The sequence below is a fragment of the Notolepis coatsorum genome (assembly GCF_963971535.1).
Source record: "Notolepis coatsorum genome assembly, chromosome: 1".
In the NCBI taxonomy this organism is placed as follows: domain Eukaryota; kingdom Metazoa; phylum Chordata; class Actinopteri; order Aulopiformes; family Paralepididae; genus Notolepis; species Notolepis coatsorum.
This window is the reverse complement of record NC_140165.1, coordinates 118770314-118788660: the sequence shown is the minus strand read 5'-3', so window position 1 is coordinate 118788660 and position 18347 is coordinate 118770314. Positions and strand designations below refer to the sequence as shown.

Sequence of the window (18347 nt, the reverse complement as noted above, 5' to 3'; positions counted from 1 at the left end):
TCTTTCACTCCACTCTGAAAAATGTCCCTTTCCCTCCCACTCTGCTACTTCTCTACTACCTCCCTTCCTCCCTGCCACTCTTGACACCACAATGTGTCTCATACCTATATCCACAATCTGCTCCTCCAGAACAGATTCAACCCACCCACGGCAGTTTGCTAGCAACCCGGCTAATCTCTCCTACCCTCCTACAGCCACTAATACACCTGTCACAGTACGGGGAGGCTTATGGAATTGTCAATCAGCAGTCAAGAAAGCTGACTTCATTACTGCCTACGCCCATAGTCTAAATCTGCAGCTCCTGGCTTTAACTGAGACCTGGATAACCCCAATAACTCATCAACACCTGCAGCATTATCTACAAACAATAACTTCACTCACACACCTCGACCTTCCAGACGGGGTGGTGGCACTGGCCTCATGACATCTCCTTCATGGGCTACAAACTTAACACCACTCCCAGAACTGTCACTCTCCTCTCTCGAATATCATGCAGTATCTGTCTCTAATCCTTTCAATCTCACCATTGTTACACTCTATCGCCCTCCAGGTCCGCTCGATCACTTCACAGATGAGCTGGACATGCTTCTAAGCTCCTTACCGGAAGATGGTACCCCTCTCCTTCTATTGGGCGACTTCAACCTGCCTGACTCATCTCAGTCAGTCATAGTGGTCTCCCTCCTACAATCGTTTGACCTGACTCCCACTGCCATGCCTCCCACCCACAAAGCAGGCAACTCCTTGGATCTCATATTTTCCCGTAACTCCAGCATCATTAACACCACGGTAACTGCCCTACATGTATCTGACCATTCCTTCATATCCTTCTCACTAACTCTCATGCTTAACCAAAAGGTCTTCACCCCAACTCAAACCGTCTCACTCAGACGCAACCTGCCCTCCCTATCCCCCTCCACCCTCTCCTCTGACATACTATCCGCTCTACCTTTCAGTGACACCTTCTCTGCTCTCTCCACAGAGATGGCAACCTCCTCTCAGCCCATGCAACCTCCTTCGACAAGCTCTGTCCCCTCGTTGAGAAACCTGCCCGCCGTTCCCCACCCAGTCCATGGCTGACAGATCCAGTGAGAGAACAAATACAGGTCCTGAGAGCAGCTGAGAGGAAGTATAGAAAGTCACGCCTCACTGCTGACATCGACACATATCACAACCTCTTGTTAACATTCTCCAAAACCATTACTAATGCCAAAGCTTCTTTCTTTCACCATAGGATCGAGGCCTCTGCCAAGAATCTTCGCAAACTGCATGCTACCATGTCCCCCCTCCTCACTCCCCCCCCACCCCCCCCCTCCCACACCTTTCTCTGCCGAAGACTTTGCGATCTTCTTTGAGGAAAAAGTGGAGAACATCCGCAGCTCCTTCTCCCAACCCCCACCCATTCCAAATGCTGAATCGAGAACCTCATCCTTCACTCTGTCATCTTTCTCTCCCATTACAGAAGCCGAGACCCTGACACTGGTAACGTCGAACCGTCCGACTACATGCCAGCTGGACCAGCTACCCTCCCCACTCCTCCAGACCATAGCACCGGACGTCCTCCCATTCCTAACTGCAACCATCAACTCCTCACTCAACTCGGGGGAGGTCCCCACCTCCCTAAAACAAGCCAGAGTCACGCCGCTCATAAAAAAAAACAACCCTGAACCCTACCGTCATAGGCAACTACCGTCCTGTCTCTCTTCTCTCCTTCCTTTCTAAAACACTTGAACGTGCTGCTGTATCCAACCAACTTACTGCTTATCTCTTACAGAATGACCTCCTAGACCCTAATCAGTCTGGCTTCCGGACTGGCCACTCCACAGAAACGGCCCTCATTGCGGTCACAGAGGCACTTCACTTAGCAAAAGCGAAAGGCCTCTCCTCTGTCCTGATTCTCCTAGATCTATCTGCAGCCTTCGACACAGTCAACCACCAGATCCTCCTCGCGGCCCTCGCAGGAATGGGAGTGGCTGGCTCTGTGCTGACATGGCTGACATCATACCTCAATGAGCGCTCCTACCAAGTGTCATGGAGAGGGACCCTGTCGGCCACCCGCCACCTGCGGACGGGTGTCCCCCAGGGCTCGGTTCTAGGACCCCTTCTCTTCTCCCTCTACACTAAATCGCTGGGTAACATTATCACGTCTCATGGCTTCTCCTATCATTGTTATGCCGACGATACTCAACTCTTCCTCTCCTTCCCTCCCTCAGATATCCACGTCTCTGAGCGGATCTCGGCCTGTCTGTCCGACATCTCCGCCTGGATGACGACCAACCACCTCAAACTGAACCTAAGCAAAACAGTATTGCTCCACCTGCCGGCCAAATCCTCCCCCCTGACCGACCTTTCCATCACAGTCGAGAATGCAGCTGTGACCGCGTCCCCGACCGCCAAGAACCTTGGTGTTGTCCTCGACGACCAGTTGAACTTCTCTGCTCACATCGCAGCGACAACCAGAACCTGCAGATTCCTCCTGAGCAACGTCAGAAGGATCCGCCCCTTCCTGACAAAAGAAGCCACCCAACTCCTCGTCCAATCAACAGTCATCTCCCGCCTCGACTACTGCAACGCACTGCTCGCTGGCCTCCCGGCCACTGCCACTAAGCCTCTTCAACTCATTCAGAACGCAGCGGCCCGCCTGATCTCAAGCCTACCGAAGTCGGCCCATATCACCCCACTTCTTAGGGACCTGCACTGGCTCCCCATTGCTGCACGAATCCGCTTCAAGGCCCTCGACCTAGCATACCGTGCGGCAAAGGGAACCGCTCCCGCCTACCTCCGGTCAATGGTCTCTAACTACACACCCTCAAGACCCCTACGCTCTGCATCTTCTGGCCGCCTTGGACCTACTCCTATCCAAGCTCCGGGAGGTTCATCAAAGAGAAGTCGCCTATTCTCAGTCCTTGCCCCACAATGGTGGAATTAACTACCCACCCCAGTTAGGACAGCCGAAACCCGTCCAATCTTTCGCCGTCGACTAAAGACGCACTTCTTATATATATATATTAGTGCTGTCAGGCGATTAAAAAAATTAATCTAATTAATTACAGGATTTGTAATTAATTAATCTAATTAATCGCATTTTAATCGCATAACCATTTTATGCCTGATATTCTATATTCTATTCCGGATGGCAGAATTCAGTACTGTATCTACAAAACCTTCTGTTTAATCATCTTCCATCTATTAATTTGCTTAGATTTTTCAGGTCTGGTCAATTTGAGCATAGTGTTATTCACAGTCAAAGATAAAAAAAATAATTTATTGATATTCTCATTTGGTTCATTACAATTTACTCAAGCCTAGTAACAGACACAGTATTTCTGACACTGGGAATACATTCCCTGAGATCCATATATGTCCCTAGAATCAGATACCAAGAACATGCAAATGGACCATATAAAAAAAAGTCTGTAATGTGTATTCTACGTTCTTATGGAATGAATGAGATAAAAAAAAAATTATAAAAAAAAAAGAAAAAAACTTTTTTTTTGTAATTAATTTTGAGTTAATTTTCATAACGCGATAATTTGCTGTGTAATTAATTAATCTAATTAACGCGATAAACTGACAGCCCTAATATATATCTAACCCTAACTAACCTTACTGTCATGCACTTGTCCTAATAAACTAACCTACACTGTAGCACTCAACACTTTGATGAACATTGTTACTCAGCTGAGTTGTGCCCTTCCTGATTACTTGTCGTACAGAACTTGTAAGTTGCTTTTGATAAAAGCGTCAGCTAAATGACTAAATGTAAATGTAAATGTAAATGAATGAGGTACAAACTTAAGGTGGAATGAGGTATGAATTGTAGTGCAAATCTCTTTACTAATAAATATACTACACAGCAGGTAGAGGCGTGGGCTTTAGTACACACGGGTGTAAAAAGTACCCAGAAATTATACTTAAGTGAAAGTATGGGTACCGTCTCAAAATCGTACTCAAGTAAAAGTCAGAGTATCTGGCTAAAAACACACTTGAGTAAAAGTAAGTAAGTACTAAAAAGTTAAAGTAAAAACTGTGTTTTTGACTGTCTATTCTTCTGATAGCAGGTGTTTAATCAAAGATCCCCGCTTTCTAGTCTTGCACAAGGACCAATCAGCATGGGTATGGGCGGGTTAATTTTCCATTGATGGGAATTTGATTGGCTATTTTTTTGTGCATCCGCAGGATTAATAACGTTAACGTTAGTTCGGCCAGAGAAACAAATATACTAATTAAAATAGTTGGACCTGCGAGATTTGTACTTTGTAGGTCTGCATTTTAAATGTAAGGAGTAAAAAAAAGAATTTTTCTTTGAAATGTAATTGGGTAAAAGTACAAGTAAACTACAAATCCCCCGAAACAGTACTTAAGTATTGTAACGAAGTACAATTACTCAAGTACTTTACACCCCTGAGTACACGGCAGGTAGCAGCGTGGGGTTTAGTACTTCCAACACCATGATTGTAAGGTTTTTGGTTCCCGCATAGACAGTGTTTTTGCAAGATCAAGTGTGTCGCTGCTTGTTAAATGGATGACAAAGTACAAAATACTGAATGATTTGGATGAGAACAAAGTGTTCCCCGTTCTTCAGTTTCCTCGTGTCGGTGATCTACTCCAAGGCCAAGTTGGCGTCGGCCTGCGGTGGCATCATCTACTTCCTCAGCTATGTGCCCTACATGTACGTGGCCATACGGGAGGAGGTGGCCCACGACAAGATCACGGCCTTCGAGAAGTGCATCGCAGTAAGACCCCCTGTTTTCTCTTTGTGCACGTGCAGTGAAAACCCTCTAGAGTCTGAGCTCATGAGCTCCTCCCTAAGAATCTTCACTGTTTTCTTTTTTTACATAATATGAAACTACAGGTTCATACCTTCAAAATAAGCCATCAATTGTCAAATTCGGGGCGATAGTTTTTAATCAATGTCCTATGAAACATTCTGGTAAAATCCTTACAAAGTCGCAGCACAGCGGTTTGAAAGGATTCAGTGAATTCAGCAATTTGATAAGAGAACTACACTCTTAACACCCTTTCACAGCGCACACGCCGCTCTGTTTGTGTGTGTGCGTGCGTGTATGTGCCTTTCGTGACGCGATGTAGTTCTCTGGCAAACGGAGATAATTACAATCATACCATCTAGCAAGAATTAAACATATTTACAAGTCGTATTAAGTTTAGCAAGTAAGGATATATAACATCTCAAAGCACTTGAAAATGTCATTTTTCTATTTTTACCGATTTCTGAAAAGAGGTACTTTCTGAGCATTTGGGAGAAATTATAAATCCTTTTGTTCTCTGCCGACGAGTGCAAACAGGTCTTTGGACTCTCAAGGGATAAGGGTTAAGTTCCTCAGCACCACCCATGCTGTTCCTCACACTCACAGCTCACACTCTGCTGTTAAAGAGATGGTTCCGGGGGAAATTGTCCTACAAAGATGCATGTTTATCCCTTTCACTGCCACACGACAAAGGGTTAACCCTTTCACTGCGACAATACAGAAGGTTAACCCTTCCACTGCCACATGACAAGGGGTTAACCCTTTCACAACCACAACCGTCTGTAGTGTGGTAGTGAAAGGTTAACTTTCTGTAGTGTGGTAGTGAAAGGGTTAAGTAAATCTGTAATCTGTTTTCCGAGTCGAGTTCATCCTGTGATGTTTTCCCCCTCGCACTGCACTTGCCTGAGCTATTTGGAAAATGTTTTAACTTTAAACTTGAAAGCTATTATACATTTTTATTATATTATAATTAAATAATGAATTATAATTACTATTATTAAAGACACAATACTAAGATATTAACCCTTGCACTACCACACTACAGAAGGTTAACCCTTTACTATCACAGTACAGTAACCGTCTGTAGTGTGATGGTAAAGGCTTAACCTTCTGTAGTGTGGCAGTGAAAGGGTTAACCTTTGCCGGGTGGCAGTGAAACGGTTAACAGCAGTGGTGATGATGATACCTGTCTCCTCCAGTCCCTGATGTCCACCACAGCCTTCGGCCTGGGCTCCAAGTACTTCGCTCTGTATGAGGTGGCTGGAGTGGGCATCCAGTGGCGTACCATCAGCCAGTCGCCTGTAGAGGGCGACGACTTCAACCTGGGCCTCTCCATGATGATGCTCATCATCGACGCCAGTGTGTACGGCGTGCTCACCTGGTATATAGAAGCCGTACATCCAGGTAACTAAGTATTCCTGTGTTGAATGAGCTGTGCATCTTTCTTTTTGTGTAATAGGTAGGGATGTCCGATATTATCGGCCGATATTGGCATTAAAATGTAATATCGGAAATTATCGGTATCTGTTGTAAAAAAAATAATTATAATAATCATTTTTCTTTTTTTTTTACATTTATTTAACCTTTATTTACCCAGGCAAGCAAGTAAGAACAAACTCTTATTTTATTTATTGTCAAAAGTATGCATAATGTTGTGTTAATTCCACGACAAGAGATATGTAATGTTAATGACCTGAAATTATTACGTTTTTTTGGGGGGAAACCGTGCATATATCGGTATCGGTTGATATCGGTATCGGAAATTAAGAGTTGGACGATATCGGTATATCGGATATCGGTAAAAAAGCCAATATTGAACATCCCTAGTAAATATAGTAATAGGTAATATGAAATGTCTTCATCCCTATCCCCCCCCCCCAGGTATGTACGGGCTGCCCCGTCCTTGGTACTTCCCCCTCCAGAAGTCTTATTGGCTGGGCAGTGGCCGCGTGGAGACGTGGGATTGGCCGTGGTGCGGGGGCGGTGCCGCCCGGTTGAGTGTGATGGAGGAGGACCAGGCCTGTGCCATGGAACACAGACGGTCCGGTAGGTTCTGATGACGGTCCTCGTTACAGCAGGACATACTTTAGTTCTCATTAGCATGGGCCATATACATTCTAGTAGCCTCTATACCTCTCTGTTTCAGTCGTGTTCTCATTCTAGCAGCCTCTATACCTCTCTGTTTCAGTCCTGTTCTCATTCTAGCAGCTTCTATACCTCTGTTTCAGTCCTGTTCTCATTCTAGCAGCCTCTATACCTCTCTGTTTCAGTCCTGTTCTCATTCTAGCAGCCTCTATACCTCTCTGTTTCAGTCCTGTTCTCATTCTAGCAGCCTCTATACCTCTCTGTTTCTGTCCTGTTCTCATTCTAGCAGCCTCTATACCTCTGTTTCAGTCCTGTTCTCATTCTAGCAGCCTCTATACCCATCTGTTTCAGTCCTGTTCTCATTCTAGCAGCCTCTATACCCCTCTGTTTCAGTCCTGTTTTCATTCTAGCAGCATCTATACCTCTGTTTCAGTCCTGTTCTCATTCTATCAGCCTCTATACCTCTGTTTCAGTCCTGTTCTCATTCTAGCAGCCTCTATACCTCTGTTTCAGTCCTGTTCTCATTCTAGCAGCCTCTATACCCCTCTGTTTCAGTCCTGTTCTCATTCTAGCAGCCTCTATACCTCTCTGTTTCAGTCCTGTTCTCATTCTAGCAGCCTCTATACCTCTGTTTCAGTCCTGTTCTCATTCTAGCAGCCTCTATACCTCTCTGTTTCAGTCCTGTTCTCATTCTAGCAGCCTCTATACCTCTCTGTTTCAGTCCTGTTCTCATTATAGCAGCCTCTGTACCTCTCTGTTTCAGTCCTGTTCTCATTCTATCAGCCTCTATACCCCTCTGTTTCAGTCCTGTTCTCATTCTAGCAGCCTCTATACCTCTCTGTTTCAGTCCTGTTCTCATTCTAGCAGCCTCTATACCTCTCTGTTTCAGTCCTGTTCTCATTCTAGCAGCTTCTATACCTCTGTTTCAGTCCTGTTCTCATCCTAGCAGCCTCTATACCTCTCTCTGTTTCAGTCCTGTTCTCATTCTAGCAGCCTCTATACCTCTCTGTTTCAGTCCTGTTCTCATTCTAGCAGCCTCTATACCCCTCTGTTTCAGTCCTGTTCTCATTCTAGTAGCCTCTATACCTCTCTGTTTCAGTCCTGTTCTCATTCTAGCAGCCTCTATACCTCTCTGTTTCAGTCCTGTTCTCATTCTAGCAGCCTCTATACCTCTCTGTTTCAGTCCTGTTCTCATTCTAGCAGCCTCTATACCTCTGTTTCAGTCCTGTTCTCATTCTAGCAGCATCTATACCTCTGTTTCAGTCCTGTTCTCATTCTAGCAGCCTCTATACCTCTCTGTTTCAGTCCTGTTCTCATTCTAGCAGCCTCTATACCTCTCTGTTTCAGTCCTGTTCTCATTCTAGCAGCCTCTATACCTCTCTGTTTCAGTCCTGTTCTCATTCTAGCAGCCTCTATACCTCTGTTTCAGTCCTGCTCTCATTCTAGCAGCCTCTATACCTCTCTGTTTCAGTCCTGTTCTCATTCTAGCAGCCTCTATACCTCTCTGTTTCAGTCCTGTTCTCATTCTAGTAGCCTCTATACCCCTCTGTTTCAGTCCTGTTCTCATTCTATACCTCTCTGTTTCAGTCCTGTTCTCATTCTAGCAGCCTCCATACCCATCTGTTTCAGTCCTGTTCTCATTCTAGCAGCCTCTATACCTCTCTGTTTCAGTCCTGTTCTCATTCTAGCAGCCTCTATACCTCTGTTTCAGTCCTGTTCTCATTCTAGCAGCCTCTATACCTCTCTGTTTCAGTCCTGTTCTCATTCTAGCAGCCTCTATACCTCTCTGTTTCAGTCCTGTTCTCATTATAGCAGCCTCTGTACCTCTCTGTTTCAGTCCTGTTCTCATTCTAGCAGCCTCTATACCTCTCTGTTTCAGTCCTGTTCTCATTCTAGTAGCCTCTATACCTCTCTGTTTCAGTCCTGTTCTCATTCTAGCAGCTTCTATACCTCTGTTTCAGTCCTGTTCTCATCCTAGCAGCCTCTATACCTCTCTCTGTTTCAGTCCTGTTCTCATTCTAGCAGCCTCTATACCTCTCTGTTTCAGTCCTGTTCTCATTCTAGCAGCCTCTATACCCCTCTGTTTCAGTCCTGTTCTCATTCTAGTAGCCTCTATACCTCTCTGTTTCAGTCCTGTTCTCATTCTAGCAGCCTCTATACCTCTCTGTTTCAGTCCTGTTCTCATTCTAGCAGCCTCTATACCTCTCTGTTTCAGTCCTGTTCTCATTCTAGCAGCCTCTATACCTCTGTTTCAGTCCTGTTCTCATTCTAGCAGCATCTATACCTCTGTTTCAGTCCTGTTCTCATTCTAGCAGCCTCTATACCTCTCTGTTTCAGTCCTGTTCTCATTCTAGCAGCCTCTATACCTCTCTGTTTCAGTCCTGTTCTCATTCTAGCAGCCTCTATACCTCTCTGTTTCAGTCCTGTTCTCATTCTAGCAGCCTCTATACCTCTGTTTCAGTCCTGCTCTCATTCTAGCAGCCTCTATACCTCTCTGTTTCAGTCCTGTTCTCATTCTAGCAGCCTCTATACCTCTCTGTTTCAGTCCTGTTCTCATTCTAGTAGCCTCTATACCCCTCTGTTTCAGTCCTGTTCTCATTCTATACCTCTCTGTTTCAGTCCTGTTCTCATTCTAGCAGCCTCCATACCCATCTGTTTCAGTCCTGTTCTCATTCTAGCAGCCTCTATACCTCTCTGTTTCAGTCCTGTTCTCATTCTAGCAGCCTCTATACCTCTGTTTCAGTCCTGTTCTCATTCTATACCTCTCTGTTTCAGTCCTGTTCTCATTCTAGCAGCCTCTATACCCCTCTGTTTCAGTCCTGTTCTCATTCTAGCAGCCTCTATACCTCTGTTTCAGTACTGTTCTCATTCTAGCAGCCTCCATACCTCTGTTTCAGTCCTGTTCTCATTCTAGCAGCCTCTATACCTCTGTTTCAGTCCTGTTCTCATTCTAGCAGCCTCTATACCTCTCTGTTTCAGTCCTGTTCTCATTCTAGCAGCCTCTATACCTCTGTTTCAGTCCTGTTCTCATTCTAGCAGCCTCTATACCTCTCTGTTTCAGTCCTGTTCTCATTCTAGCAGCCTCTATACCTCTCTGTTTCAGTCCTGTTCTCATTATAGCAGCCTCTATACCTCTCTGTTTCAGTCCTGCTCTCATTCTAGCAGCCTCTATACCCCTCTGTTTCAGTCCTGTTCTCATTCTAGCAGCCTCTATACCTCTCTGTTTCAGTCCTGTTCTCATTCTAGCAGCCTCTATACCTCTCTGTTTCAGTCCTGTTCTCATTCTAGCAGCCTCTATACCTCTCTGTTTCAGTCCTGTTCTCATTCTAGCAGCCTCTATACCTCTCTGTTTCAGTCCTGTTCTCATTCTAGCAGCCTCTATACCTCTCTGTTTCAGTCCTGTTCTCATTCTAGCAGCATCTATACCTCTCTGTTTCAGTCCTGTTCTCATCCTAGCAGCCTCTATACCTCTCTGTTTCAGTCCTGTTCTCATTCTAGCAGCCTCTATACCTCTCTGTTTCAGTCCTGTTCTCATTCTAACAGCCTCTATACCTCTCTGTTTCAGTCCTGTTCTCATTCTAGCAGCCTGTATACTTCTCTGTGTCAGTCCTGTTCTCATTCTAGCAGCCTCTATACCTCTGTTTCAGTCCTGTTCTCATTCTAGCAGCATCTATACCTCTCTGTTTCAGTCCTGTTCTCATCCTAGCAGCATCTATACCTCTGTTTCAGTCCTGTTCTCATTCTAGCAGCCTCTATACCTCTCTGTTTCAGTCCTGTTCTCATTCTAGCAGCCTCTATACCTCTCTGTTTCAGTCCTGTTCTCATTCTAGCAGCATCTATACCTCTCTGTTTCAGTCCTGTTGTCATTCTAGCAGCCTCTATACCTCTCTGTTTCAGTCCTGCTCTCATTCTAGCAGCCTCTATACCTCTCTGTTTCAGTCCTGTTCTCATTCTAGCAGCCTCTATACCTCTGTTTCAGTCCTGTTCTCATTCTAGCAGCCTCTATACCTCTCTGTTTCAGTCCTGTTCTCATTCTAGCAGCATCTATACCTCTCTGTTTCAGTCCTGTTCTCATCCTAGGAGCATCTATACCTCTGTTTCAGTCCTGTTCTCATTCTAGCAGCCTCTATACCTCTCTGTTTCAGTCCTGTTCTCATTCTAGCAGCCTCTATACCTCTCTGTTTCAGTCCTGCTCTCATTCTAGCAGCCTCTATACCTCTCTGTTTCAGTCCTGTTCTCATTCTAGCAGCCTCTATACCTCTGTTTCAGTCCTGTTCTCATTCTAGCAGCCTCTATACCTCTCTGTTTCAGTCCTGTTCTCATTCTAGCAGCCTCTATACCTCTCTGTTTCAGTCCTGTTCTCATTCTAGCAGCCTCTATACCTCTCTGTTTCAGTCCTGTTCTCATTATAGCAGCATCTATACCTCTGTTTCAGTCCTGTTCTCATTCTAGCAGCCTCTATACCTCTCTGTTTCAGTCCTGTTCTCATCCTAGCAGCCTCTATACCTCTCTGTTTCAGTCCTGTTCTCATTATAGCAGCCTCTATACCTCTCTGTTTCAGTCCTGTTCTGATTCTAGCAGCCTCTATACCTCTCTGTTTCAGTCCTGTTCTCATTCTAGCAGCCTCTATACCTCTCTGTTTCAGTCCTGTTCTCATTCTAGCAGCCTCTATACCTCTCTGTTTCAGTCCTGCTCTCCTTCTAGCAGCCTCTATACCTCTCTGTTTCAGTCCTGTTCTCATTCTAACAGCCTCTATACCTCTCTGTTTCAGTCCTGTTCTCATTCTAGCAGCCTCTATACCTCTGTTTCAGTCCTGTTCTCATTCTAGCAGCCTCTATACCTCTCTGTTTCAGTCCTGTTCTCATTATAGCAGCATCTATACCTCTGTTTCAGTCCTGTTCTCATTCTAGCAGCCTCTATACCTCTCTGTTTCAGTCCTGTTCTCATTCTAGCAGCCTCTATACCTCTCTGTTTCAGTCCTGTTCTCATTCTAGCAGCATCTATACCTCTCTGTTTCAGTCCTGTTGTCATTCTAGCAGCCTCTATACCTCTCTGTTTCAGTCCTGCTCTCATTCTAGCAGTCTATATACCTCTGTTTCAGTCCTGTTCTCATTCTAGCAGCCTCTATACCTCTGTTTCAGTCCTGCTCTCATTCTAGCAGCCTCTATACCTCTCTGTTTCAGTCCTGTTCTCATTCTAGCAGCCTCTATACCTCTCTGTTTCAGTCCTGCTCTCATTCTAGCAGCCTCTATACCTCTCTGTTTCAGTCCTGTTCTCATTCTAGCAGCCTCTATACCTCTGTTTCAGTCCTGTTCTCATTCTAGCAGCCTCTATACCTCTCTGTTTCAGTCCTGTTCTCATTATAGCAGCATCTATACCTCTGTTTCAGTCCTGTTCTCATTCTAGCAGCCTCTATACCTCTCTGTTTCAGTCCTGTTCTCATCCTAGCAGCCTCTATACCTCTCTGTTTCAGTCCTGTTCTCATTCTAGCAGCCTCTATACCTCTCTGTTTCAGTCCTGTTCTGATTCTAGCAGCCTCTATACCTCTGTTTCAGTCCTGTTCTCGACAGGCTGTTTCTGTGTCTTTAGCTTTAAATGCAAATGAGCGGCTGCTCCCCAACTCTGTGCTCCGGAACCGCCCGTTTGTGAAATTCAGATCAAACTGTCAAACTAGGTGTTGCAGATCAAATATGAGGTGAGATCCAGCCTGCATTATTTCTCCCATAAAATGTTGTCAGAAACCGCTTGGTGGAAAACAAGAACGTTTACGAGCAAGCCGCCATTTTGTACATGATACTCATTATTTCACATGCGCACACGAGCCAAGGAATGCGCATTGTCTATGATCCCCGATGGACGTATGATGGCGAGGCAAATCTGAACAGCTTGTTGAAGCCGATGCATCTGCCTGGGTTGTCTTATTTCAGTTTGGGTTAGTAGTAGACCCACCGGAGAGCCAATATGTATGTACTGCACAATCACTGAAGAAGTGATAAAAAAAGATAAAAAATTATAACATGTGACCTGAGTGCCGACGACGTGTTATGTCGGTTTTTCATGCCCCCCGTTGAGTGCCGACGACGCGATTTGTCGTTTTATTTTTTTATTAGCGATCTGAATTCATATTTCATCAACAGAGTCTCCCGTAGGTACAGCAGCCCCTCTAGGAGCCCCGATGGGAAAATACCGCCCCCTATCGTCTATCCCTGTGTAACTGCAGGCCATTCGATTATACTGCTGGATCCCTGTGGGGGGGGGGGCCAACTGGCTCCATTATGCTGGCGAGGGATCTGATGATGAGGGAAGTGATCGCGAGTTGGAAAGCAGCGTGGAATATATATTTACAGCAGCCAATAATCAATCAATAAACGCGATCGATATTTGGAATGGCGATCAGGAATTGGAATAATCTTTTTGGAGAACATCTGATCTAAGGTAAGGAGTCTATGTTACCAGTTTTAGGATAATCAGAGCTGTATTCACTGAGATAACAGTGTGTCCCGTATGTATGTGTGTGTGTGTGTGTGTGTGTGTGTGTGTGTGTGTGTGTGTGTGTGTGTGTGTGTGTGTGTGTGTGTGTGTGTGTGTGTGTGTGTGTGTGTGTGTGTGTGTGTGTGTGTGTGTGTGTGTGTGTGTGTGTGTGTGTGTGTGTGTGTGTGTGTGTGTGTGTGTGTGTGTGTGTGTGTGTGTGTGTGTGTGTGATGTTGAGGAAATGAGGTAATCGATTTCTCAGCCCGCCTCTATAGCGTGCATAAGTACACATATACTATCGATAATCTAGCGTTTATTTGAAAACGATTAATAAATAGGCCGACAAATGACAACGTGTCTAGTGTATTCGAGAATATTCCAATAAATGCCGTTTATGAGGGAATCTTTCTATCTTCCGAAAATTTTCGAGAAAGTGATAGCTTTTCGAAATGCTATAAAAAGGATATGAACCGATTAAAAAAAACAATCCGTTTCGACAATGTTGACTGCAAACAAGTCATTGATAAGCGACGGGCAGATTTGACACATAGCCATCATTTAAAACATAGATTATGCGTTTTTAATGCCATCATTGAAGTGGATGCTGGCACTCAACGGGGTTTTCAATGTTAAATGGCCGGCACTGATCTAGTTAATGGAGAGAGTGTTGCACCACCTTCATTCTCTGTCACACAATCAGCCCCAGTAGAACCATCATTATTTTCCAATCCAATCCAACTTTATTTATATAGCATGTTTAAAAACAACAAAGTGCTTCACAATCAATCAATAATATAGTAAAGAAAACACACAAACACAATACAATGCAGACATAACTACAAACTAATTACGGCAGCAGACTGTACATTTTTTAAATGCTAGGGAGAACAGATGTGTTTTAAGATGGGACTTAAACACTGGGAGCGTTGGGGCCAGCCTAATGTGGGGGGGGGGGGGGGGGGCAACTCGTTCCACAGTTTGGGGGCTGCAACCGCAAACGCAGGGTCCCCCCTGTTCTTTAGCCTGGATTTGGGGACAACCAGGAGGGACTGGTCAGCAGACCTCAGAGACCGTAATGGGGTGCAGGGGTGCAGGATCTCAGTGAGGTGGGGGGGGGGCAGACCATGTGTTGCTTTATATGCAAACGACAGGATCTTAAAATTGATCCTAAACTGCACAGGCAGCCAATGAAGGGAGATTTTGGACCATTTGACCCCTGGTTACCTCCAAGCTATTAAAGTAATGACACTGGCTCGCCCCCTTCTGCTGTTCTACCTTTGCTCCCCTGCAACTCTTTGTAGACTCAGAGCCCAGCTGGGTGTTAATACTGTATAGTGTTTGGGTTTTTATACTCATATATACTTATATATATATATATTTATAATAGAGATGAAATGGTCGTGGTGCAGATTTAACGTGCTACTTTGTCATTAATTTGCAATATTAAAGTGCAATATTTATATGTATTGGATAAAATATATATAAAATATTACCGTCAACCGTATATTAACAAGCACGAAACCACCCAGACCCACCGCGCGAATGTTCACTGACAACGTAAGTAAGCGCAACTCGGCTCATCAATTCGTTTTTACTAACACAGACTGGGAAATACACAAAGGTACAGTAATGCAGGAAATAAACTTGCTCTATATAGTTGAAGAAACACGAGTAGATTCTCACCTTAACACTAGCACTGTTATGGTTTGTACGCAACCCCAACAGCACGACACAGACAGGTAGTTCAGAGTTAGCCAAAAACGAAGGGCGTGTTTATTCTTCACAAAACAGAAATGTGCAACAATAATGTAAATCCATTTGAGGGGAATGTCCTTTAGCCAAGTAGGCTCTGCGGCTCTGCAGCACTGCCCTTAGCAGAGTTGACTCTGCGGCTCTGCAGCACTGCCCTTAGCAGAGTTGACTCTGCGGCTCTGCAGCACTGCCCATAGCAGAGTTGACTCTGCGGCTCTGCAGCTCTCCCCTTAGCAGGGTTGAATCTGCGGCTCTGCAGCTCTTATGCTATCCCACTCGTGGGGAAAAAGAAACAGAGAATGTCATTAGTCCCAACACGTAGAAAATAAGAGGCAGAGTCCAGTAAACAAACAAATCAACAATTCTTCAGTGTTGTAGGAAACACACAAAAAACCTCTCCGGTGCGTGATGGTAATTGGCGCTGAGAAGCGCGCAGTGCTAGGCCAGCCCTCACAAGCACAGCCGACAAGGGGTCAAATGACCCCGAGGCATTTTCAATAAATGTATCCTCGTCACTCGGTCGAGCTCCAGCTCTGTCACTCAATGACTTTTCCTAAAAGTACCCGTTTTATCTGGCACGGTTTCTGAAATTTCAAAATGACTTAAAATGTTATTAGAACGTTATTCCACATATGGGCCGTTGGAACAGACCAAAGTCACAGCACTTTGCAAGCATCTAGCGCAGGGGTGGCCAACCAGTGGCTCGCGATGTGGCTCTTTGCCCATCAATGTGTGGCTGTTCCATCCAAAAAAAAATATATATATATATATATATTATAATATTTTTTTATTATATATATATATATATATATATATATATATATATATATATATATATATATATATATATATATATATATATATATATATTTTATTTTTTTTGTCACTCAAACCTACATTTCATTGTGGTAAACCTTATATTTTTATATTCAGAGGTAATTATATAGTTTACACTGTTTATTTTTCTCATATTTCTCATATAAGCTGTCGGGTCGTCTGACCCGTTCCTGGCGGGAATTAGTGGCATTTTCTCCATGGCTGTGCTAGTGTTAATCACTGACACACAGAGATATCAAAGGAAAAGTGGGAGAGTCAAGCTGCCTCTGGTGAAGCACGGATCCATGAACAATCCTGGCGTGCTTTTTAGCAGCAAGCGGGCCGCTTTTTGTGTTGTTAATAACTTGAAATTGCGTTTGAGGATGATTTAGGAAGATACAGCTCAAGGCATCGCTTAGTCTGTCCGCTGTCCCACAAAACGTTCCTGCCAGATAGTCACACAAGATCGCCAGAGTGAGTGATCCCAATTTGGCGTGCATAGCCCGTGGTGGCACTCTTTCTGTGGAACAAATGCATACAGTAACTTTGTGTGCATTCATACCGTAAATGATGGTATACCTCCCGGGCCTAATTACTAGTGGTAGTTTCTCCTGGTCTTGTAGTAGATCAAATCAAATAAATTTGTAAGGCCCGACAACACGTTAATGTCCCCATGGGCCGGACACGTCTTCTTTAAACAAGTCAAGGAGATACATCACAATAAATCAAGAACAAAACAAAAACACCATGAACTCCACAACATTTTAAATAAATGAATGCAACACTCCCAGACATACCCCACGCAAAGGTAAGGAAAATCTCACTAAAACCTAGCAATAGGAAAAATGCACCACAGGCAATGTGGAGGAGAGAAACCTTAGAAGGGCCGTTCAAGGGGCGATCTCCCTTCTTAGATGTGGGTGATAGTAGTGTTGCTATAAAACAGGCGAAACAGTTGGTAGTAGTCGATCAAGAACAAGTTTTGGCCTACAACGACATACACCTTCCAGTGAAACGATGAAACGCCGCTGTGTACGCTATAGGGCTGTCCCCGACTAAGGATTTGGATGGTCGACTATGATTGGCCAAAATTTGCCGTTAGTCAAAAGTAAAAAGTATAATCTTTAAAAAAAAATATGCTTCATTCCATTTGGGCTGTGTGGGGTGCTTAACACTTTCTTCGCCAGGCTTATGTACATCATTATACCCCTCTCTGCCAGCTCTATTTGTCTAGAAGTTCCCCTTCTTTGCAGGGCTATAACTTTTTAAATTGTATTGCTAAATTGACATTACTATGGCCCATTCAACGTCAATTATCTATCGTTCAGGACGTAGGAACGTTGAACTTTTTCATTCATACTAAAATATGGTCTAAAGTATAAATATGTTTTTATCGTTTTCTGCAGCTTTCTCCAGAACGTGATTTATAGCCCTAAATGCATTATATTGATGATCAAATACAGTTTGATAGCGATCTGCGCGAGATAGAAAATGTCAAATGGACGTGCTTCTAGAAGTTACTACTTATCATCTGATGTTGACCGGATGGGGGGGGGGGGTCGTTTATAATTCCGTGGCCAACGTTCGATGATTCATCTAGTGTGGGTGATATGATCATTAGAGCAGTTTGTACCGAACACGGTAAAAAAAACGCTGAATCTCACCGTACCTTCCTCGTAGCGTTGGGCGATGAGCGTGGAACAAAAATATTCCTATTATGGGATGTTGAAATATGCGATCCATCTCCAGGTTGTATAATAGTATATACGTCCAAATCATGTTGTTTATCGAGTTATTGGTAACGGATTGCTATCCATTGTGTCGAGCTCGAGTCCCGGGACTATTAGCGAGTGATCGGACCGAATTGGAATGAGCACCAGCTTCCGTTTCCGGTTTCCGGTTTGGGCGATCCGCAGATCGGCCACCAGATGGCGCTCTTGAACCGTTGGAGAGTTGAGAGGGGATTAACAGTAGATCTCTTTTTTTTTATCACATTTTTTTATTATTACTTACATGAAACAAGACAACACATTAATCACAATCACAATACACAGAACTTCACAGGAAAATAACAAAAACAATAATAATACAGAATATAACAATTTATAAATTATAAAGACAAAAAGAAAAGAAAACAGAGTTCAACCTTTTTAAATTTTAAATTCAAAATTCAAAATTCCAGGGGTACTATCTAATAGATGACCAAATAGCGAAGAACTAGCTAAACAGCTGCCCCCCAATAAAATCCCTAGTTAAATTCAAGACATCACAAAAGACAAGACAGACAAGACATTTCCTCCTCCCCCTCCCACGAGACCGCCGGACTCCCCCAAACAAGCACCCCAACCCCGCTCAGCCGCACACGGCGGTCCTGACCTTCTCAGCTGCTGCGAACCATAGGTCAATCCCAGCCTGTCCTACCCCAATCACCCGCGCTGTGGATATCTCAAGATAAAT

At 44.3% G+C, this 18347-nt stretch overlaps 1 protein-coding gene across 1 annotated transcript in view; it reads left to right on the top strand.

The window, feature by feature from the left end:
- Positions 1–18347, top strand: part of abca2 (ATP-binding cassette, sub-family A (ABC1), member 2) — a gene marked incomplete at both ends in the record, with an annotated part of 250124 nt that overhangs the window by 76983 nt on the left and 154794 nt on the right. Inside the window, 3 exon segments of the mRNA XM_084338063.1 lie at positions 4583–4733; positions 5966–6170; positions 6648–6812. Of these exon segments, the coding sequence (XP_084194189.1) occupies positions 4583–4733; positions 5966–6170; positions 6648–6812 (521 nt within the window).